Source organism: Misgurnus anguillicaudatus, chromosome 12 (genome assembly GCF_027580225.2).
Source record: "Misgurnus anguillicaudatus chromosome 12, ASM2758022v2, whole genome shotgun sequence".
Classification (NCBI taxonomy): domain Eukaryota; kingdom Metazoa; phylum Chordata; class Actinopteri; order Cypriniformes; family Cobitidae; genus Misgurnus; species Misgurnus anguillicaudatus.
This window is the reverse complement of record NC_073348.2, coordinates 16245034-16269466: the sequence shown is the minus strand read 5'-3', so window position 1 is coordinate 16269466 and position 24433 is coordinate 16245034. Positions and strand designations below refer to the sequence as shown.

Below are 24433 nucleotides of genomic sequence, written 5' to 3'. Positions count from 1 at the left end.
CACACTTTTGCTCAGACCTACAAATTTGCGATTTTAACATGCTATAATAAATTATCTATATGGTATTTGAAAACTTCACATACACACTCTGGGGACACCAAAGATTTATTTTACATCTTAAAAAATATCTCATAATATGACCCCTTTAAGTCATTGGTTGAGCTAATGTTGCTATATTGTTGCTATATGCTAATATATATATATTCCTCGAGTTTAACTTCATAGGCTTTGGTTCAGATGGTTTTTCAGTGGTGGGATGTTCTCAGTTAAACCAAAATATACACGACAGCAGAACATTTCAAGGCTGATGTTTCCATTAAGGGACGCTTTAAACTGCAAATCAAACAGCATGCACAAACCCGCTGAGAAATCTGTTCCATGTGAGGTCACAAGATGGCAGTTTAAAACAAATAAAACACCCAAAATAGCACCCAAAAAAGCTCATAAAAGAAAAGGATGCCATGAACGCAGTGAAACCAAGTGGTTCTTGTTGAAGTATGTTTCTGTTTTCGAAGCACATATGTACTTGGGGAGATGGTACATATTCTGTAGTTTCACACTCTGAATTCTAATGAGATCTATAAATAAGAATAAAATTGCAGGCCGACGGGACAGCGAGACGTGACAGTTCATGATAGTTTTCCACCTGCTGTTGCGTCTACAAACAAAACGCCAGCCCTGGGGCTGCACCACACCGTGACTGAGCATAACTATACAAGACTTATACATCACAGACTCTCCGAATGCACCCAAACACACGCACACGCACACACACACACACACACACATTTTGTATCCATGACCTTTTCCCACTACACATCGCTGCTTAATTTGCAAGTAGCCGCCCATGTGCTATTAACAAAGACCCGAGACCCTCGTCAGATACACAGAGGTCTACAAGCCCTCACAGTTCATAATGGCCTGCACACATACATACGCACACTCAAGCACAGAAGGCAAGAGGGCAGGCATCTCATTTCCCCCCTGGCACAAAGCCGTGACTCACCGCCGTCCGATATCTCCAGCACTGGCGCGGAGAGCCATGGAGTGATATCATAACTGTGACTGCTAACTGACATCACAGGCTAATGGCTAATGGGTCCTATGAAACATGGTCTGCTAGTCAATAAATCAGCGTAAGTGCGCTGATATTTGAACCTGTCTCTCCATTAAAAATAAAAAACATTGGAAAAATAAGCACAAGACAATAATTGCACTTTGATGTCATGCGTGCTCTATAGGTTTGCACTTTGTTAGTGAAATAAGATAGTATAGGATAAAGTAGGAAGGAACAGCAATTTATTTCTAAGAATACTCCCGTGGTCCAATAACAAACAAACGTGATATCATAGCTGTTTACAAGCCATGCTTGATGCTTGTGACGTCAAATCTTTTAACATCACTCATCAATTTAGTTTCAGACTGTAAACAACCCCTCAAGCACCATGAAATAATTGGTAGTTCTTATTAAAGGAATACGTCTTAAAGAAAATATGAGAATGTAAACACAGGCTTTTGTGTTGTTCTTAGCCTTGGACAGGACCCCCAGACTATCCAAGAAACATACAGGTATGTATACTGAAGTCTGAAAGAAAACATTTTGTTTACAGTACGTAAGCAGTAAGGTACGAGAGGCTGTGCTGTATCATGAACAAATCAAGGGTGTTGCTAGGCAATGCAAACCCTTTAGTCGTGATTTATTCACAATACAGAACTAGCCTCGAGTACCTTATTGATTTATAAAACGGTTACCAAACAAAACAAATAATAAAGCAAAAATATGTAACAACATATGTAGTCCCTGATGAATTGTGAACAGCAAAAAAAAAAAATCGTTGGGTGCAGCTGTCTTAAAGGAATAGTCTACTCATTTTCAATATTAAAATATGTTATTACCTTAACTAAGAATTGTTGATACATCCCTCTATCATCTGTGTGCGTGCATGTAAGCGCTGAAGCGCTGCGACACTTCGATAGCATTTAGCTTAGCCCCATTCATTCAATGGTACCAATCAGAGATAAAGTTAGAAGTGACCAAACACATCAACGTTTTTCCTATTTAAGACGAGTAGTTATACGAGCAAGTTTGGTGGTACAAATAAAACGTAGCGCTTTTCTAAGCGGATTTAAAAGAGGAACTATATTTTATGGCGTAATAGCACTTTTGGGAGTACTTTCGACTCGCCTGAAAAGTCCGCTCTCCTTCTCCCTCTCATAATGGGAGAGGGAGGGTGTTACTGCGCCGAGTCGAAGTACTCCCAAAAGTGCTATTACGCCGTAAATTATAGTTCCTCTTATAAATCCGCTTAGAAAAGCGCTACGTTTTATTTTGTACCACCAAAATTGCTCGTATAACTACTCGTCTTAAATAGGAAAAACGTTGATGTGTTTGGTCACTTCAAACTTTATCTCTAAATGGTAGCATTGAATGAATGGGGCTAAGCTAAATGCTATCGAAGCGTCGCAGCACGCTCCAGCACTTACGTGCACGCACACAGATGATAGAGGGATGTATCAACAATTCTTAGTTAAGGTAATAATATATTTTAATATTGAAAATGAGTAGACTATTCCTTTAACTATATTGTAAATAAAACACAGCTATTGACCAATCAGAATCCAAGAATGGAACTAACAGTTTTATAAAAACTACAACTTGCTACCGTGGATGCTACCATGCAGTTTTTATCTGTTTTTTATTCTTTGTAGAATCTTACCACACAATAGGTGTGTTCAACTTCATGCGGCACGGCGCAGACCGATCGGTGTCTGACTTGAAGCAGTGCATGTCGGTTAGTAATTTTGTCCGACTTGAGCTGGCGCTGCAGGCATGAGACTGTGTCACATGGTTTTAAAGAATGGCAAGAGCGAGTCGAGATCAGCCGCCTGAGTCAGCCAGCGCATTTCCCGAAGAGGAGCTGCACGGGCTGTAATGACGACACAGCTGTTTCACGATTGGTCGGATTCACCACATGACAACAATCACGTGTGTTTCGTGTTTATTTTCACGCCCTCAGTTCCACAAATGCTAACAAATCTGTATTTTTATAAAAGTTAAAGCTCTTTTCATGTAGTCGTTGTTATATTATGTTCATCAAAATAAAATGGATAAAAAACGTAGACCCCACTACATTGGTATTTAAATAATATATGCTTATGTTAAACTTTATTCCTGTAAAAACAGATGCTGTAAGCCTCTTCAGCTCCACTCATGCTCATACACGGACATTCAAAACAGTATAATTCACTTTTTATGTTGTTTACATCTTACAAATCATGTTTACAGTGATAAAGCAAGCAAACAGCAGGGGATCAGCCATGCCTGGCGTAAATGCAGCAAACTACGGGAACCATGACGTGTTCGACCTCGCCAACCTTGCTAATCTCGCCGATCGGTTACATCCAGCCACAACCGATGTCGAACACACCTAATCTCATGGCAATTTGTGTGAGGAGGTGCCTAATTCATATTAATTGGTACGACCACATTTGTACGATTACCTTCCCACGTCACGTTGGGGTTAGAGGTAAACTCTTTCGCCGCCATTGACGAAAGAGAAAACGCTTCCCCGTCAATGACGAGATTTTCCGTCTTTCCACAATACCGCTATTATCCACCAGGTGGCGCACTTCCCCAACCTATACAACCCGAAAATAGCGCCTCACGTGAAAGAGCTCTGTGTATGTTTTAAAGATCGCTCTGCATCTGATCTCTATCAAAAGTCCTTCACAAAAATTGAATTATCTCAGTTTTTTGCTCAAAATTGGGTGTTTTTGAAGGAACCTACCCATGTTTGAGAGGATTACAAGAGAACTAATGAAGGTAGGATGAAACGTTTTTTTTTTTTTTGAAAGCAGAGGGTCTGTTCTTTCATCTTATATATTGTTTGTTTATATATTTAAAGAAGAACGTTTTCTGGAAGGCACTTTGTGAAAATCATGAAAAATGCTGGCGCTGGCTGGCAACTTTTTTAAAAACGCTGGCGGGAAAAGAGTTAAGGAAGGGGTTTCATTATTGTTCATACGAATTAGCCAACGTGTAAAATACATATGGATTCCTTTGAGATAAGGCTGGTCTTACTTGAGTCTCAGTTGTTTAACTTGTTTTTATTAAAAGTTCCAGCTAATCCCAGCATTTTTTATGAATTTCACAAAAGTTTAATGCCTTCCAGATCATTTTCCTCTTTAAATATATAAACATGCAATTTATCAAATGAAAGAACAGTCCCTCTGCTTTCAGACAAAAAAGGTTTCATCCTACCTTCATTTCTTCCATTTTTATCACCTCTCAAATATGGATAGGTTTCTTAAAAAATACAACAATTTTGAGCAAAAATCTGAGATAGTTGCATTTTTGTAAAGGACTTTTGTTGGAGATGAGATTCAGAGTGATGATCAAAACTTACACAGAGTTCTTACTGTTTGTCTGCCGAGTTTTATAAATTGGGTAAAAGCGTCACCTGGTGGATAATAGCGGAAATAAGGATTGCCGGAAAAACTCGTAATTTGCAGAAAAGCGTTTTCTCTTCGAGTTAACTCGTCAATGGCGAGGAAAGAGTTAATTTAACGCATACAAATAAGTAGGAATAATTTCTATTAACCTTCAGTCTGGGAAAAAAACTGGGGTGGTTTGCTTCACATGTAAGTCAGATGTGTTTTCTAGTGCCCTGATATTTTGAATAGCTGTAAATGAGCAATTAATTATTATATCAAACTATTTCTTATTTTAAACTATTCATGGCCATATTAATAATCATGACCAAATCATGTCATAATTGACCAAAAAAGATACTTTGTCCTATAAAGCCTTAAAATACTGCCTCTGTTGGCAGCTCACTACATTTTGAAACACAGCATACCATATGTTACAATGTGAGGCAGACCTTATGCTGATGGTCGAAAGTCTGGCTATGCAAAACTGCTACCATGTGGTCAAATTAATTTCAGTCCGGCAAACCGAAAACCCATCATCACAAACTAATCAGAATGCCATGCAAATTCTCATTACACATTTTTGGCATTGCACTTATTTTTCATTGCGATACCCAAAATGTGACAACAACCAAAATGCCATTGATGCAGTCACCTGAATCTGGGTGGTGCTTTATGGAGCTTGGCCTATAACAGAGTAGATTCATTCTGCGCTAGAGCTCCCAGAAGCCCCCACTGGTCAAAAGCAGATTGTTTCTCATTTGGCTGAGTGGCACCACAGCGGCTTGTTAAAGCGTAAGTTTAAATACATCATTTCTGGGAATGAAAGGAGCGCAGAAGAAAAATGGCCTGCTGCAACAGTTTTTTCCCCTCAACCCCCCTCCCGCTTCTCTTCTTTTGCACTCCATCCCGCTGTTTTCCTGAACAAGAGACAGAGCGTGAAACATATGCAGTCATTTCACAGCTGTCTCGTGCCTTTTTTTGCTAGTCTTTTTCAATCCATCACGCACGTCTGTCCTAAGAACATTTTCCGATTAACACAATTTTACCACCAATCTATGCCGTATGCATAAACTTATCATGCAATTATATCCATAACCTACAATTATTTAATTGCTTTTCTGTCTTTAATAAGGGATGGATCACAATGGTGAAATAAAAAATTACTAATCATTTAGTAAGATTAACAAATATACTGCATATACATATTTTCAAATGGAATTCATTTAGAGGCAGTTTCCCAGACAAATTTTTAGATTAATCCAGGACTACGCATTAGTTATATTAGGTATATAAAGGTAAATTTTATTCGTTTTTACAAACAAACAATGCAAGTGTGCATATTGAGACAAAACAATGGCACTGAAATATGTTAAAATATGTCAGTGCAATATGTTTTTAAATGAAGGCACCTCACACATGCATTTTAGCCTGGGACTATAGGATAAACCCTGTCCGGGAAACCGGCCCATAATGTTGCATTTCAAAATTCAAGCCTACAGCCAAGCATGCTGTGTCAAATAAAAAAATCCAGCTTATCTCAAACCCTGCATGCTTTTTTATTCCATTAACCTACAAAGAGACTCTGAATTTCACCATACATCTACACCCCAGCATATAGTACATTCTTGAAAATACAGTAAAAGATCTTAAATGATACACTGTAAAAGTGAACAGTTGGATCAACTTAAAACATTACTTCAATAGGTAACACCTAAAAATAATTTTTTATTCCAAATTATAGGCACTATTTTAACGATCTAAGTGCACTGTCTAAAGTGCATGGCCTAAATGGGCGTGTCCGATGCCACTTTTGCTAATTTAACAATGGGAAAAATGGTTTGTGTGCCGAGCGCACGGTCTGAAAGGGTTGTTCCTATTTTCCTAATGAGTAATGGGTGTGTTTTGGGCATAACGTGCAATAAACCAATGAGAGTCTTATCTCTCATCTCCTTTAAAAGCCAGTTGCGCTGGTGCTATGTCTTGTCCTTATTTCGATGACGGACTTTGTAGAACTGGAAAACTAAGCGGAGGAAGAAGATCCCCAGTTTAAGAATAATGTTAAAAAATGTGTTGTTTTCATTTTTATTGAAATTTTAATTTTTTGGATTAAAACCTTTAAAGACGTTTTCTTTCAGTCATAGCAAAGCAAAGCAAAGGATATTTTTTTTCTTACCAGGCTACAGGTGAAGCAGCTCTTTACGCCTTCAAACGTCTCATAATTGGCTCTCATTTATGTCCAAGAGACTCAATAATAACATTTTACATTCAATCCTTTAATCTTTCATATTTAAAATCGTTTTTCACATTCATGTATGTGATAAGCAAACCCGCGTTGTCGTCCTGTTTATAGGCGCATAATTTACTGCGCTCTTTAAATAAAAAAACGTAGACCAGGTTTTTGTTGGTCAATGGCGTAGTCTATTTTAGTTGCCTCAAAATAGCAACCCGCCAACAATGCACCTGAACACACCTTGTTTTCAGACCAGAACGGGGGCACAAAAGTGGGGGCAAATGCATTTGCTATTTAAACAACGGGGCGCTAAATGTCAAAATGATAATTGCGCAGGGTTGAAACTAGCAAAAGACACTTGCGTTGCGCATTGCACTGCATGATAGAGCCCTCTATGTTTAAGTGAAAAATATTTTGTGATCAATTTAAGTTTAAATACATTTTTAGGTGTTACCAATTGAAGTATTTTTTTAATTTGATCCAACTTTTCAAATTTTACAGTGTAGATATATTGTATATCTTATTCACTAATCCTTTTCATGTATTTTTTTACTATCTCCAAACGAAATAATGATGTGATATTTGTCTTATCAAATGTCAGGCAAGAGCATAATAATAGTGAGAAGATCCAGTAAAGTACAACCTACTATTCACAAACAGCACTGTGCAAACTGCAATCAGCACAGATTTTTGTGCAGTATCTGCCCTGTTATCTGATTTCCATAATTCTTCCTGTGAACTAGGTGCTAAAACAACACAGACAACATGTGTAAATAAGCGAAGCTATCGGAGATGGCAATCCAATCTTAGTAAATCTCTCAGTAATTTTTTTAAAAAGAGAAGGTCGCCGTTTCCCCTTCTGTTCCGATTTTTAAATAAGCATCTTAAAGACTCTTCTCCGCACCTCTGAGGAAATGGAAAGTCGCAAAGTTCATCACTCTGCGGGTGTGAACTTATGCAAATCTTTCATAGATTCACACCACACTTTCTTCACTCGTGGATTTGTGGTAAATGTCAATGCTTTTTAAAGCTCTACAGAACCATAAGTCTCTTCATCTCTGCTCAAATCAATTACAACCGAGCAGAAACATTGATCTGGTGGAGTCCAGCCATTCATCTGAACCACTGTAATTACAATTCTGCACTATAATTATGTTATTATAATAAAATAAAAACATTATTATTATAGTGTCTCTTTAAAAAACAGATCAAAATGATAATATACAGGTATGTGGAACTGTGATAAAACTGACATGCAGCAAAATGTGTCCCAACCACTTTATCTACTGTATATCTCAAATCTTAAAATTCAGTCCTCCTTGTGAAAAAATGCTTTATTTATTACCACACTTTAAAGAAGCTGGGTTATTGTCAACCCAACTTGAGGTCAGAAAGGGGCAAGCTTAGCCGATAGGTGAATTAACCCAGAGCATGATTATATTTGACCCAACAATGGGTTAAAACAACCCAGTATTTGCAGTGAATCTAACATTATTCCTTAGAGATTTTGCGGAATTCATTAAGCCTACGTGATTTTAAAACAGATGGTGTCCTATTTTTGTCCTGCATCTTTTAGCCACCACTCAGTAGTTACCTGACAATTTACATAACAAATCCGAAATTAACTTGTACCTTTTATCTAAACGACATGCACATTTTTGCTGTGCATGTGTGTATAAAAAACCTCCTTAATCTGGAAGTTTGTGGTGATCTTGTGAGAGTGTCTGGTTTCGAAAGCGTTGATAAGATAACTCAGACGCTGAAGATTCTGGTAACTGAATTGTACTTGTGTATCTGCAACATACTGAACGTCACATTATTCAAAGTGTTTTATTAATCGTCTCCATTCAGGGACATCATGCGCTATTTGAGAGCACTTAATTGTTTCCATCCCACATTTTGTTGTCGGATCCCGGCAGCTTTGAGGCATCCATCGCTCAGCGAGGTCCGTTCCAACTGCCATCTGTCTCATTCCTCACTAGAATGAATGGCTTCCTACACCGCGCTTCCCCCGTGCCGAGCTGGCTCTTTCATCCCTTCGAAGCCCTCTTGCCGTGATGCACTACATGAGCGCACATATGAGGTGCAGCTGAAATGCAGCCCTGCAAAAGACTGATGAGGTTTCCACCTCGTTGTGATGGAGCTCAATATGGTCATTGCTGCAGGCCGATATGAGCTTGTGTTCGGCCCGATACGGTTTGTTTTGGGGCAGTAGAGCTCTCGAACAACTGAAACAGGATTTGTGCAGCTCTGAGGAATAGTTACTTGTGAAATTTAGTAGCTGGATTACATATGGGGGAACAAGATGCTCAGTGGTGAAGTACCCTGTACGACATTATCCATATCAATTTAACATCACAGCACACCAAGATTTTAGATCCACCCACCGCCTTTCAGTACTTTTGTGGTCTGGGTAGTACCAAAATGTTCCTCTGTGTAAAATTGAAATGCAAAAAAGCTAAATTTTTGCCTGTCATTTAGGATTTGACAGAAGAATTGGGATGTGACAGATGTTGACGGAGGTGTCAATTATGACAAGATTTTCAGGGATTATAAATTTGATCGATTGTTTTGTCACTGTTAGTATGGTTCTTTACAACTATAGAAAGTGGGCTCGATTTTAGAATAACAATGCACCTCATAAATACTTTTTAGTGCCATGCAGTACACTGATCATATGCTTCAATCGTGTAACATTAATAAATAATACACAAGGTATGATTTACATTCAGATATGTAAGAGTGATAAATTCAAGAATGTCAAGACAGCTCCATATCAGGGCGGCAGTGTTCAGTGGTTTGTGTAGGTTGTCTACAAATCGGAAGGTTGGTGGTTCATCCCCGCCTCTACCTGACCAAGTGTCGAGGTGTCCTTGAGCAAGACACCTAACCCCGGCTGCTCCCAACGAGCTAGATGGCGCCTTGCATGGCTGACACCGCCGTCGGTGTATGAATGTATTAGTGAATGGGTGAATGTGAGGCAAATTGTAAAGTGCTTTGGATGGCCATTGGTCTATGAAAGCACTATATAAATGCAGTCGATTTACCATATCAGAGATATTGTTGACTGGTTGGTGTACTGGGCCTTTTTCATTTTTAAGACAACATATCCAACACAGGTTTACTTGGTATACATTCCTCTGCCTACATTTCTGCATAACCCAAAATATGTTGCTCCAGGTAAAAACTGATTGATTTCTTAATGAGCTAATTGGTTTCCAACGGACATGACTGATCTCATACTATGCAGCTGAAAGGACACAATTGGGCTTATGTGGAGACCTGATCACATTAGTTGACCAGCTTAACTAAAAAGACCTCCTTGGTCAACCAACTTCACCAACAAGATCATATTGACCAGTCTCAAGAGCAAAATTTTGCATATGAAAAGTATTTTTTGTGGTTTAAACTATAGGGTTCCCACACCTTAGTTAACTTCAAATTCAAGGACCTTTCAAGGAGTTTCAAGGTCCAATACCCTCAAATTAAAAGACTAAATGTGGGGACACATTTCAAGTGAGAGCAAGGTTACATCGTGTTACCTTTTAAGATACATTGTTACAATTCCCTTTCGAGGGAACTCGCGCTGCGTCGCTGCGGAGACATTTTGGGGACGCCTCCAGGGGTAAGTGCATCTGAATGTGTATATCAAATTCAACCAATGGTGAGGCTTAACGACAAAGACAGGGTGACGGGGGAGCCAGGAAGTACATCGCTTTCTGAAATATTGCCAAAGGCAGTGTTACACGGACGCAGGAAGTATGGCAAGGGAGATGAAGCGTCTCGTTCCATTCTCAGGGAACCAAAGTTACATACGTAACCCTAGACGTTTTCATGTGTCAAACACAGCTATGCAAAAAAGCATTAGGTATGAATCGACATTCACATACAGAAGATATAAGCAATTAAAACGAACAGTTTAGCATGTGTGCTTAAAAAGTCTAAAATTTTTATTTTGTTATCCTACACTACACAGGGAATAATATGGATTTTTTTCAGAAAACATCTTGCACAAAATAGATTCAAGCACTTTCAATGACCTGTATCTATGTATGTTTATTTTCAAAAACGTTCCCCCCAGATTCACAAACTTTTAAGGATTTCAAGGACCTGTGGGAACCCTGAAACTATCAATACCCATGCAGGAATTTTATGTGATTGGTTTATCCAGCCTGATTTCACGAAAATTCCTACATATTATACAAGTTGGCTAAATTGTAAGAAGTTGTACAAGATAAATCATATTAAAACATACAATTATCATTTAAAAATAAATAACAAAACCCCAACTCAAACATCACAGGGGCAAAAGCAAATTGTAGAAAAAAATATAAATGTGGTCGTACGAATGAATACAAATTAGCCACCTCGTAAAATACGTACGAATTGCCATGAGATGGCGTTAAAATATCAGTACACTGAAGATGGACTTACGTGCTGCCACTGGTCTCGAATTAGCGGCCGGTAGCGCAGGAAATACTTCAGCGGGAAGGTTTCCACATCGGGCCATGAAGAAGGGCTACTCCAGGTCACTTCCAGTCTTCGTGCATTATTGGGCACAGGTTTGGCAACCACCTTCTCAGGGGGGTCCGGTTTCACTGTTGGACCAAAGGGACCTCAATGTAAGCTGTCCAGCGAAATATATTTTAATTTAAAGTCTCATAATCTAATTATGGGATTTGGAACATCAAAACTGTGTAATCGAGAAATAGATAAATGATGAATGCCGTTGATGTTTTATCTTTATGATTCTCTCTTTGAGCAGAAAATCGGTTCAACCTAATACACCCGTCTTTTTAAGAAGCCACACTGTGATGTCCTTTGAGCCTCTGAATATCAGGAGGGCGTTTTGGTGTCAAGGTTTATGGGAAATAAGCAGAGTGCAACAGAGTGGCCTTTTTCTTTCTGTCTAGCTGTGGTGGCCCAAGATCGTTCTGTTTGCTCTGCGGTTTTACTTTCTCTCAAACACACACACACACACACACATGAAGACAAAGAGATGTTTCTGAGCCCCGTTCCCTTTACTATTCATGGCGGACGTATAGTGGCTTCAGGATTTATCACTTGGGCCGTGACCTAGCGTGAGTTAAACACTCTTTACGACTTTCAAACACTGTAGATGTTGTTTAGATGTCGGCTATTCGGATGCTAATTTTTTAGGCTAAGACGGAGGGCTATGCTAAGCCTGCTGAGAAACAAACCCATCTTAAACCATCCTTATTTGTGGATTCAAACTCTTAGCCTGTGTAAGGCTGATTCAAGCTGGTGTTTATCTGTTTAAGCTAGCTTTAACTAGTGTCATGTGACTAAAACAGCCCAACCTAACAAACATATAGGTTGATTTAAACCTTTTGTATTTTAGTAAGTTCATTGTAATGTATTATATTTAGTATCATCTTGTTGCCATATTCAGAGCTTAATAAAGGGGTGCATCCTTCACTTTGTATCCTCCACAAATTTCTTTGATATGGTTTCATCTACAAGTAGCCTGCTTGTCATTGAAATGTATATGCTTATTCTCAAATCAAATCAAGTAGCTTTTACATGGCAAATGCATTCTTAAAACGAATCAATTTTTCATGAAAATATACCCTAGAAGCGAGACGCCAATATTTTTGTTGTCAATGCAGTGATCCGGATGGCATTAGCATTTTTATTACTATCAAGCACGCATGTAGCCATGCATGTAAAAACTTCACTAAGCTGCCAGCAGCCATTCTAACAACACACCAACCAGCGAAGAAGAAAATAAAGATATTTTCTCCCCTTTGCCTCAGTTCTTGGTGTTGTTTTTTCAGATAAGGAGGTGATTGTTGGTTCCCAGAGTAAGCTAGATGTTTCGGGTCAGTCCTGGTTATCCCTATTAAATATTTGCAGGTCAAAGCCTGGCCATGCAATGCATGCAGAGATAGCAAAGCGTGCTTTCTGACTGGCGACTAAGTCTATTATTATTGTAGCTAATGTTAGTTGGCTCAGTGATATGAATAGATCAGATGTGATAACATTCATTTGGCGACTTTATTATAATGATTGGATTCATCTAGTGAAAACAAACACCATGCAACATCATGTACTTCATGCACCATTAGGGATGTGCAAAACCATGCATTTTTAAAATTGACTGGTTGGGTAATCTAAGCGATGAATCACAAAAAAAATCACAGAGCAGTGTTCAAAAATTGATACAGTGTTAAAATGAAAAGTAATGAAAACTATTCAATTAAAATCAATTGGTTGTTGTACTTCTGACCATCCTGCCAATTGCTAGACACCAATGGTAGTCACAAAATAGTCATAAAATAAAAGTGTAAGCATCATTATATATAAATGTATATAGCAAATAAATGTTACTGAAAAAAATCCTTCTCGTTGTTTGAATATCCTACTGCCACATCTGTTTCACACTGACTGTATTTAAATGGCTGGGTGTTAAAAATGTGATATAGTTTACAGTTTGGCTTAATTTTAACAAGCTTTGTTTGATCTGTTTCCAATTGGGACCTAAAAACCATCTTGACATCTGCTGGTTTAATGACACAAAACATTTCCTGCGTGCACAATAAATCAAAAATCACTTTCCAATTTATTACGAGTGACTTTGTCATCCAAATTCAATTCAAACTGTACCTATACTTGATTCCTCAAAGCTGATGGCCGTAGAAGCTCTGCCCAGCGCGTTCACCGCTGTGACATTGACTCGGTATGGAAAGCTGGAGAAGAGTTCTGGAAACTTCACATGGAATCTGTTCTTATGATCCTCATCTCTTTTTACCTCTAAAGGCTTCTGGTTATGCCTAAAAACAGAAAAGAATCAAAGAGATCTAGCAACATCCTCTTTTAAAACTGTAACTAACTTTGGTAAAATACAAATATGAGCAAGTACATAAACAATCAGGGTTCAAAACTAAAGCTAAAATTATTCACAACAGTAAGCTTGCTTAGAGTAACAGTAAGCTGCGCTGTCAGATCGGACAAGCGTTGTTTGATAATATACAAAAAAGTATGTAAAGTAGCCTGCAATTTCATGTTTCAAACAATTATTACACCAGATAAGAGAGTATAGTTCCTAGCCATATCTGCCTAGAAAATTACAACTTTGAATTTTCCGTCGGTCTTAGTACACAATATAACTACAGAAGAGTCAAGTTTGAAATAGGAAAAATATTGAAACTCTTTGGTTATTTTTGAGCGCGATGCTAATGATCTAATGGTCTGAACAAAGCATTCACATAACTCGTCTGGGTAATATACTAATGCCGCAATAGCTAGCCTGTCTAGAACCAAGCATATATTAAAACACAACACTGTGTGACACTTGCATACATGCGAATGGCCCCTACGCTAATAGGAATTTGTTTCTCTCTCCCTGTCTCATCGTCGAACCTGAGGACATTGAGACTAGGGCTGGGTATTGGCAAAGGCCTCACGATACAATACGTATCACAGTACATGGGGCATGATACAATGTATCACGATACAATACAATACGTTGTGCGTTGCGATACATTGGAATACTTTTTCTTTTTTTAATCAAAAATGTAAAAAATAGAGCTGATTTTTTTCTCCTTAAAGCCAAAGTGCGTCCACACGTCGGCTTTGAAAGCTGCAGGCGTTTTTAAATTTTCTGCCATTTTCTCACTCCCGCTAACTTTTGAGACATTGGCCGAATGGGCGTATATGACTGACAAATGGACAGCGACAACAGCAGCGGAGGAGGAGGTCGCTTGACGCACAGAGAGGGATTAGATTTGTTTTAAAATATCGATAGTAGAGATTGAAATATCGATTCACTATCGTGTAAAAAATGTATAACGATAGTTAGCTGTATAGATTTTTTTTTGCACAGCCCTAATTGAGACAAACAGACGCAGTTCCGGCTGCCGTGGAGGTCAGCACACCACTGATCCACTGGCCGTCCTTCAACGTGGTGCCCAGCCGATGCCCGACCAACGATCACCGACGGAACCCATTTATTCTCCTTATCCGTTTACATACCGTTTACATACCCGATATCTCCCAAGGGTTTTTTCCCTCCTAGGACTTTTTGTTCCTCCCAGACTAAAAAGGTCGGGAGGTATTTCTCCTAGGGGTTTTTTCAATCTCGGGGAGTCACCCGACATTGACTTAACTTAGCACCCTCTTGTATACAAGACATTATTAATACGCTCGCTTGTAAAGTTTATTCATAGCTGTGTATTTTGCTACTTATGTTGTCTGTCGATTTTTCTGTGTTTCCCCTGCTTCTATTAATGTAAATCTGCTTTGAAACAATTACTAATTGTGAAAAGCACTATATAAATAAAATTTAATTGATCAGATTCAATGGATTGTGCTAAGCTATGCTAAAAGTGGTAGTGCCAGATCCGGAGATCAGCTGAATGGATTCCAAATCAGTAAGAATCAAATGTTTAACTCTAGAAGAGCTGGAAAATGAGTATATTCAAAAAAGTGGAGTGTCCCTTAAATTCCACTGAAATTCCACATAATAATTCTGTTTTTTACGATGACGAAGAGGCGCCAGGAAACACTGTCAGAGTATTTTAGTTTGACGTTCCAACCACATCAGAAAAAGAATGCAGACGTTCAGAAACCCTTGATGGAACCAATCTTCATGAAGATCATTTAGTATTTTTTGAAAAGTAAATTGGGTTCCATAACTTAATCATGACACTGGTTTTTCTTTAAACGTTTTTGACAGCTACAGTACAACCAAGTTATTGTGGCACAGAATGAATGTCATTCAACTTTTTTCTTTCAGACAGAAACAACATTTACCCAATTGGATGTTCAACATCTGAACCACATAATAACTAGATAGCATCAGAAATTGAATAAGAGACTGGCATTTGCTTGTCCTGAGGGGAGCATCTGGGCAGAGGTCTTGTCTATGGTTGACCTTTAAATCTCCAGATATGTGCTCTGTGCACACAGGCTATAATGACTCCTGCATTGATCATTTACTGTACGTCTGGCGTGTAGTTGATGTCTGGTGCACATAATATGTGGTAGTATTACACGTTTTTTTATGTAAGTATTAAGGTTGCCTAAATTGCAAAGCGTGCAAAACATACATTTTATTAATTCCCCCTACGTTGTCGATAATAGGGGTTAATAGAGGTCACTGTTGTCTGATTAAAGTCTATATTTAATATACTATTTTAGTCAAACCATCAAAGGAGGAGTGATTATTTGTAATTGCAGCTGAAATGTGTCAAATTGTCTATTGAAAATTAATAAAGAAGCGCATGCTGTGAAATTGCCTGCTTAGATTTTTTGGGAGAATTTTATTTTAGCTCAAAATGTGAATAAAATACAAATACGCAAATTCAGTCCCTTTTTGACATTGGTTTACAGTGATATTAAAACAGCTAAGGGGTGTTGTTAGGCACAATGCAGCTGTTCTAAATTCACTGTAAACCACAGCTTCAGGCTCATTGGTTTTAATAAATGGTTATCTAAAAAGGTTTCATGAAATTAACACACAGCAACAAAAAATGTTGATGATGATGATAAAAAATATTCTTCCTCCAAACAATGTAGTTCTTCAAAAACAATTCAACAAACTGGTTGCAAAGCAACACAGGTGCATCAACAAAGACACAGTGGTGCAGTAACACTGATGTAATAAGGTCACAAATGTATGTTTCTATAGGCATTTAAGTGGCTCAGCCAATCAAAATCAAGAACCAGAACTTTCCGTTTTATAAAAGAAAAGCAGCCGTCCAGCATGCATGATAACTGTGTGTAGAGCACTAAATCTTTGTGTCTTTGAAACTATAATGTATTCTAGTGTTGACTCTGTGGGTAAAGCATTGCATTAGCAACACAACAAGGTCATAGGTTCGAACTCTGAGGACATGCATACTGATAAAAAAGCATTATTGAATACACTGTAAGTCACTTTAGATAAAAGCATCTGCCAGATGAATATTTTTATAATATTTAAAGAGCTCAGATGCAAAAGCCACTAAACATCAGGGGTCTCATTTATAAAGCGTGTGTACGCACAAAACAGGGTTGAAATGTGCGTACGCAACTTCCCACGCAAAGGTTGTGATCTATAAACAAACTTGATGGGAAAATGGGCTTGCAGGGTGGGATCTGAGGACGATTCATGTACTTACACTTGCAGGTGATCTGTGATTTATAAAGGTAACATTGCTTTGTTTTAATATAAAGTCTTAATATTTTTTGGCGTATGCCATTTTTGGCTTTTGTACGTACATAGACTTTTAGTAAGGATCCTACGCACAGTTTTATAAATGAGACCCCTGATGATGTTAACCGAATGCTCTCGGCACATATTATGTTCTTAAGATTTTCATTTCAAATCCACTTTAGGCCATTCAGAAATGCCAATTTGTTGGCAGAATCCATTAAACGCCACATCCTCTGAGTAAGTAAAGTCGTTAAACGAAAAATCCTATGCCAAAAAGCAGAATGTAAAATGACTGCGGATCACGTTCAATTTTGCATCCCTTGTGAGTACTTGGACCTGAATACAACCCGAATGTGGCAGCCCAATGCTATCGCATTGCATTTACAAGGTGGCTAAAATTTGTATTAATTGGTTTGACCACATTTGTACATTTTTTGTACGATTTGCCATGACCCTTGTGATGTTGGGGTGAGGGTAGGGTTTCGTTATTGTTTTTTGATTAACTCATACATTTTTGCACGCTTTACTTCATACACATTGAGGGGACATTGCAATGTTTCAAGTTGCATTCTTAGTGATTTTGCAACTGTTTACTATGTATTGTCCAAAGAAGTGGATTTTTTTAGAAGTGGTGTTTTTGTTGTTGCCAAAATAGCTTGTATGCACTTGGTTTTGCAGCAGAGGACAAATTTGTTAAATACCAATAAAATTACTAAAGTGACTTCTGTGAAAATATTGCATTTCAACTGACTAAAAAAATGTTTTGCCATTAAAGTGAAATTACAGAAAAAAAATTGTTTTTGCATCTGAACTTTTCATTTTTGAACACTATAACATAGATAAAATATAACATGATTGATTAAGTTGTTTAATACACTCACTTAAAGGATTATTAGGATTATTTCTCATTAATGCAATGGTGTGTGGTGTGGGGGATGTTTTCTTGGCACACTTTAGGCCCCTTAGTGCCAATTTGGCATCGTTTAAATGCCACAGCCTACCTGAGCATTGTTTCTGATCATGCCCATCCCTTTATGACCACCATGTACCCATCCTCTGATGGTACTATAATTATGTTAACTATGGTGTTGCTATAATTGCTTTTATTGTTTACCTCATTTGTAAGTCGCTTGGACAAAAGCGTCTGCTAAATGACTAAATGACATTAGTCATTGCCATTAAAGCGAAATTACTGAAAACAATTTTTTAGCATCTGAACTTTTCATTTTTGAACACCACAACATAGATAAAAGATAACATGATTGATTAAGTTGTTTAATACACTCACTTAAAGGATTATTAGGATTATTTCTCATTAATGCAATGGTGTAATGGTGTAATGGTGTGGGGCATGTTTTCTTCGCACACTTTAGGCCCTTTAGTGCCAATTGGGCATCGTTTAAATGCCACAGCCTACCTGAGCATTGTTTCTGATCATGTCTATCCCTTGACCACCATGTACGCATCCTCTGATGGCTACTTTCAGCAGGATAATGCACCATGTCACAAAGCTCGAATCATTTTTAAATTGTTTCTTGAACATGACAATGAGTTCACTGTACTAAAACGCACCCCACAGTCACCAGATCTCAACCCAATAGAGCATCTTTGGAATGTGGTGGAACGGATCTTTGTGCCCTGGATGTACATCCCACAAATCTCAAACTGCTAGATTCTATCTTATTAATATGGGCCAACATTTTGAAAAAAATGCTTTCAGCACCTCGTTGAATCAATACCATGTAGAATTAAGGCAGTTCTGAAGGCGAAAGAAGGTCAAACGCAGTATTAGTATGGTGTTCCTAATTATCCTTTAGGTGAGTGTATACAGCATTTAAAATGATATCTTAACTCTGCAGGTTTAAATAGTTGGGACAGTGGATAAGGCTAGATACAGTTAATGACAGGAAAAAAGAGAGAGGGGTTGAGAGACATGCAATCCCTGTGCAGGGATACTCTATAGAGGCTTCTTGTTGAGGGTCCACTTATGCTTCCTAAAGTTCCAACACTCAGAGCCAGACAGACCTAATCAGCTCTCTATGGAGAGCGTCTGGCCACATAGATCACTGAATTAGATGAGCCTGCTGTGTCTCGAACATGACAAGAGGTGACATGACAAACAAGATGGGAATAAACGGGAACCCGAGGTTTGACGGGAGATGAAGCTTGCAAAAAAAAGGAAAATATCTTACTGGACGTCAACTTCATAATCCGTAGGTATGTTTGGAGGATGCTGAAGATGCCAACTGCAGTAGAATCCTTTGGGGTAGGTGTTTGATCGACACGTCACCTGCGGTTCCTTAGGTGGAACTGTGAATAAAGCAGAAAGGTGAAAACGTCAGCGCTTTATCACCTATAAGCTTTTCCAACAATTTCCCCAGTTTCTTTAGTTGTGTAACCCCTCGAACCTCCCCCAGCTCAAGCATTAAGCAGGAAAGGATAAATGGGGGAATGTAATAACCGCCCATGCCCTCCTTCCAGATTAGGGTCCTTTCTTAGAGCTCCACTGGACCATGCCCACCACTGCCAAAATTGAAACTGATGAGTTGGACCGGTTGCCAGGGTGACGTACAAGATTAGCCCTTCCCATGTGTCTCTCTGTGAAATGGAGGGTGATTTAGGCCCTGTTAGCTGTTCAGTGCCTTCCTCTCCTCGTCCTCATCTCCATTGGCCCTCTGGGGCCCAACAAACCATGAGTCTGTAAGAAACAAACCTGCTTTATAGCCAACCTCTGGGCTTCCCTTTGAGCTTTGATTGCTCTAAACACAGCACTAAGCTGCCAGCTTACATACAACTCCTTCCTGATGAAATTTGATGAGACTGGCTTTGATTTCTGTGCGAGGAGACTGTAGAGAGGCACTGTATGTTTTAACTATTATGTATCTTTTGAATTCGTAAGAAATTGCAGTGTTTTTAAAGTAGCAGACATAGATTGATTTTAAAGTGACTTCAAACCTTTTCCAAATGATATTTGATATAAGGCATCCTTATTCCTGCAAACAGGTGTGCTTTTTAAAAAGCAATGACTTATTATTTTCGCTGCATGTGATGAAACAGGACAAAAAACAACAAGCTGACATTGAACGAGGGACCCAGACTTTATTTGGGTGCCAGAATATTATCAATACCTGCACTGTCAGGAGAAAATGGTCAAAAATGGGTCCCTAGCTGGGGTGGTACCCTTTTAAAAAGTACACCTTTACAGTTAATAATTATACCTCAGAGGTACAAATTGGTACAAATGAGTGCCTTTTAGTACATCAAAGGTACATATTGGTGCCAAATGTCTACATTTCTGTATCTACGTGGTACTGTACATATTAAGACATTCTTTATTCTTCACACCATTCAAGCATCTATGGCTATATTTATGGTGAAAACCGGTTAATACATACACAAGTTTAAACACAAAAGTTAATCCCTACACTTGTTAGGGAACGAGCAATTTGTTATCTCCGATTCACCTAACTTGCATGTTTTTGGCATGTGGGAGGAAACTGTAGTACCGGAGTAAACCCACACAGACACGGAGAAGAGAACTTTTTAAAGAACACAATCATAGAGCAATACCATGGGAACTATAATACCCTACTGTGGCATTTATTTATTTAATATACATAAAATCATTTTTACTCTATTATCCTTATGTTTTGCTTTATAAATGATTACGTCTTTGTTTTTGTGCAAAACAGCTTGTTCAACGCATTAGTCATTAGTCTTGGAGAATCAATTACCAATTGAGTTTTGGCCTTTTGTTTAGAAAACAACAGAAATATTGATCAAAAAAACATGCAACCTCCCCCCGTACATTATCGGATAGATTAGCATTACTAAGATCTTGTATCCCTGAAATAAAATCTCAACGTGAGCAGATGAAAGAAATTCACGGAGGTGAAGGCACGAGGTTGCAGAAGGAGAAGTATCAAACATTTGCCCTTGCATTCCTGGCCCGAGCTACTGGATGTTTCTCCTCCGGAGGTGCATTCCTCTTTAAACTTCAGACAACAGGAGGTCTTCCTTACCCTCAGGCCAAATGAGCACACTGACAGCTCACAGACCCTCGTCCCTGACTGCTTAAAACACCGGAACCCTCCTCTTTCAATTCCTTAACCTTCCCAAAAAAGAATGCATGGCCGTCCGCACAGAGGAAGATCTCAAAGACATTCTCCAAAGAGCGAAAAGCCACAAAACAAAAGAAGGTTGCTTTTTTGTGAGAATTTGCAGCCTAGCAACACATCTATTGTGCCCATTTATATTTTTTCTTTCTTTCATCCTTTTTTGGTAGGCCAGAATGTTTTAAAAGGGACAACAAAGACATATCGCAGCGTTCTATTGCAAAGCTACCAGTACCAAAGTAACAGTGTTAGCCGGAGGGGTGGAGAAGTTAAACAAAACTGTTACTTAAGGCACTTTGATAAGTGTTGTTGGAAACATGGTAAAGTTTCAACCGAAAACAAAGCTGAATTTCACAAAGAAAGTACATGTGTTACCACAAAATCAAAAGGAATGATATAAAATGATATTTTCCACAAGGACAAACTAAAGTTTAAAGCATTATGGGGTGGTTTCCAGGACAGTGATCACCTTAAGACAGGACTAGGCCTCAGTTTAATTAGGAAATATAACTGGTTTTAACCAACATGCCTTACTAAAAACATTACCTGTGGGCATTTTGAGGCAAAACAAAGGGCACTTAAGTATTTTAAGATATGTCAGTGCAAGTTGTTTTCAGTTTGGACAGCTCTTACATTTATTTTAGTCAAGGACTAGTCTAAAGCTATGTTTATACTCGATGCGTCCGCATGAGCCCGTTGGTGCGCGCGGTAAAAATGACCCCATTTCGCGTGGAGGTGTGCACGGCAATTTTTGTAATCCGCATCCGAAAATGACCGATCTCAAGGGGATTCTGGCCTAACAGGCAAGCCTGAGACGTATCTCTTTGATCAATCCATGAACAATAATGCATATACTATTTATCTGACACACTTAGGGGCGGTTTCCCGGACAGGGATTAGACTAGTCCTAGAGTAAAACATTTTTAAGAGCTGTCCAAACTTAAAACAACTTGCACTGACATATCTTAAAATACATCAGGGCCCTTTGTTTTGCCTCAAAATGCATACAGGTAATGTTTTTAGTAAGGCATGTTTTTTTAAAACTAGTTAGCTCGTCCGGATTTCAATAAAGCTCGGTGGGTATAGATTTGTGGTGTTAAGCCCACTAGTCGGGGGCGGGACTTCAGTCCTTAAAAGGGTGTCACTGCATCCATTTCCTAAAACATTCGCCGTCCCGTGCATTTTTCTCGTTCTCCCTAAACCAAACTGTGCAGAGTCTGTCACTGGGATGACGTTGTATCTTCAATACGTATATGTACATGTGTGTGTATGTGTGTATATATATATATATATATATATATATATATATATATATATATATATATATATATATATATATATATATATATATATATATATATATATATATTAGGGCCGGGACTTTAACGCGTTAATTAAGATTAATTAATTACACAAAAATAACGCGTTAAACATTTTTTACGCATTTTAATCGCACTTATTTTTGCACCGCGGAACATTTCTCATGAGTTTCGGCGGACCGATTATACTGGAGCACCAACTAGCGTTCATGACTTCACAACAAACCACAGTGAACATGATCCAAGAGGCTGATGAGATCGCTTTGGTTGGCCCCGTGGATGGGAATTTTTTTTATAAAAAACGAACGGATGTAAGCGTCGATAAGAGCATGGTTGTGTGTAAGCTATGCAACAAGGAATTCACATATCACCGCAGCACATCGAGCATCTCAATGCAAAACATACAGTAGCTAGCGTGGACATTAGCCCGACTCCGGGTACAACGACTTATTCGGACGGGATTAGTTTTACATAGGGATGTGGGGTAAAGCAAGTTTTTATCAGAGCTTCTCGGTGATTTTAGTCCAGTCCGAATGCTCCATGTCAGTAATCATTACGGACAATGTCAGTAAAGATTACGGCGTCTTTTACCTTCTGTAAAAAGGTCCGGAGAAATTACCTCAGGTAATACAAATCCAGTGCGAATAGACCAGCTGTAAATATACACGTAAATCGCGTCATTTCCTTTTAATTTGTGGGTTTCTTTAAAATATAAACGCGCTTAAAGAAGCATTTACTTGCGTTCTAGACAGAGAAACAAGTCAGTTACAAGTCAGTTTCTGAATAAAACACGACACAAACTTTAAAAAAAAGTCAAATTTACTTCTCAGAGGCACGGAACTGTTTATGAAACTGACGTTCTCCCCAAACTGAAATTAAACACTGTTTCGCGTTTTCCTTGTCTGTTTCATGTTGTTTGCACATCTGATATCAAGCAGCAAGGTAACGTGCACGTGAAGACGAGAGGTGACGCGCTGCGCCAACGAGTTGCCCATCCCACTTCTGAATGTTTTACAGAGATTTCTAATCCTGTCCGAATTGACCATTAATATTACCGACGTCCTGTGGTAAAATTACATTACGCCATCTACCCCTGTAAAACTAATCCCGTCCGAATAGGGCTCAATAAACGATGTTTTGTTGCTTAAGATTATGTATTAAGTCATTATTCATGGTACACTCTAAGAACGAATGTGTTAAAAACAACACATTAGTGTTGATTCTGGGACAACACACTAACTGCGTCGTCCTGGAATCAACCCATCTCTGTGTTATTATTGAAACAACACATTTTGTGTTACTTTTAACACAACATGTGTTATACTTGAACACAAAATCAAGACAAAATGACTCATAATGTGTTAAAATTACACATAATGTGTTAAAAGCTTACAGCACAATGATGTGTATAAAATTAACACATCCTTTCTAAGAGTGTATACTAAAATCCATGTAAAAAATTACTTCTTAATGTTCTCAGGTCAAATATTTATATGCGATTAAAATGCGATTAATTTAGATTAATTAATTACAAAGCCTCTAATTAATTAGATTAATTTTTTTAATCGAGTCCCGGCCCTAATATATATATATATATATATATATATATATATATATATATATATATATATATATATATATATATATATGTATGTTTGTGTATATGTACATGTGTATACATATGAATGGCCCCTACGCTAATTGGGTTTTGTTTTTCTTTCTTCATGTCTCGTCCTTGTCTCCGAGGACACTGAGACAAACAGACCCAGTTCCGGTAAATGTGAAAGTCGGCACACCTCTGACTCACCGGCAGACCGTCAACGTGATGCCCAGCTGATACATGACCAACGACCACCAGCAGTACCCACTTTACCTCCGCCCAATCTCCTTAATCGTTTCAATGTATATATAAATATATCTCCCAAGGGTTTTTCCCTCCTAAGACTTTTTTTTTACTTCCCCGGCTGAGCCTGGGTTTTTTTTTCTCCTAGGGGGTTTTTCAACCCGGGGAGGCAGCCTTCTTGGGCTTAACTTAGCACCCTCTTCTTTACGTTACATAAGCAATACGCACGCTTATAATGTTGATTCATAGCCGCAGCAAATTTAGCTGCTTTTGCTATCGTGTATTATGTTGTGCTATCTGTCGTTTTTCTATGCTTTTCACTGCTTCTATTAT

General features: G+C 38.4%; 1 protein-coding gene across 1 annotated transcript in view; it reads right to left on the bottom strand.

The window, feature by feature from the left end:
• Nucleotides 1-24433, bottom strand: part of cntfr (ciliary neurotrophic factor receptor) — a 204909-nt gene that overhangs the window by 30020 nt on the left and 150456 nt on the right. The window contains exons 5-7 of the mRNA XM_055209097.2: nucleotides 19016-19133; nucleotides 13292-13458; nucleotides 11099-11262 (exon numbers count right to left, since the gene is read on the bottom strand). Coding sequence (XP_055065072.1) covers nucleotides 11099-11262; nucleotides 13292-13458; nucleotides 19016-19133 — 449 coding nt within the window. The remainder of the gene's footprint in view (nucleotides 1-11098; nucleotides 11263-13291; nucleotides 13459-19015; nucleotides 19134-24433) is intronic.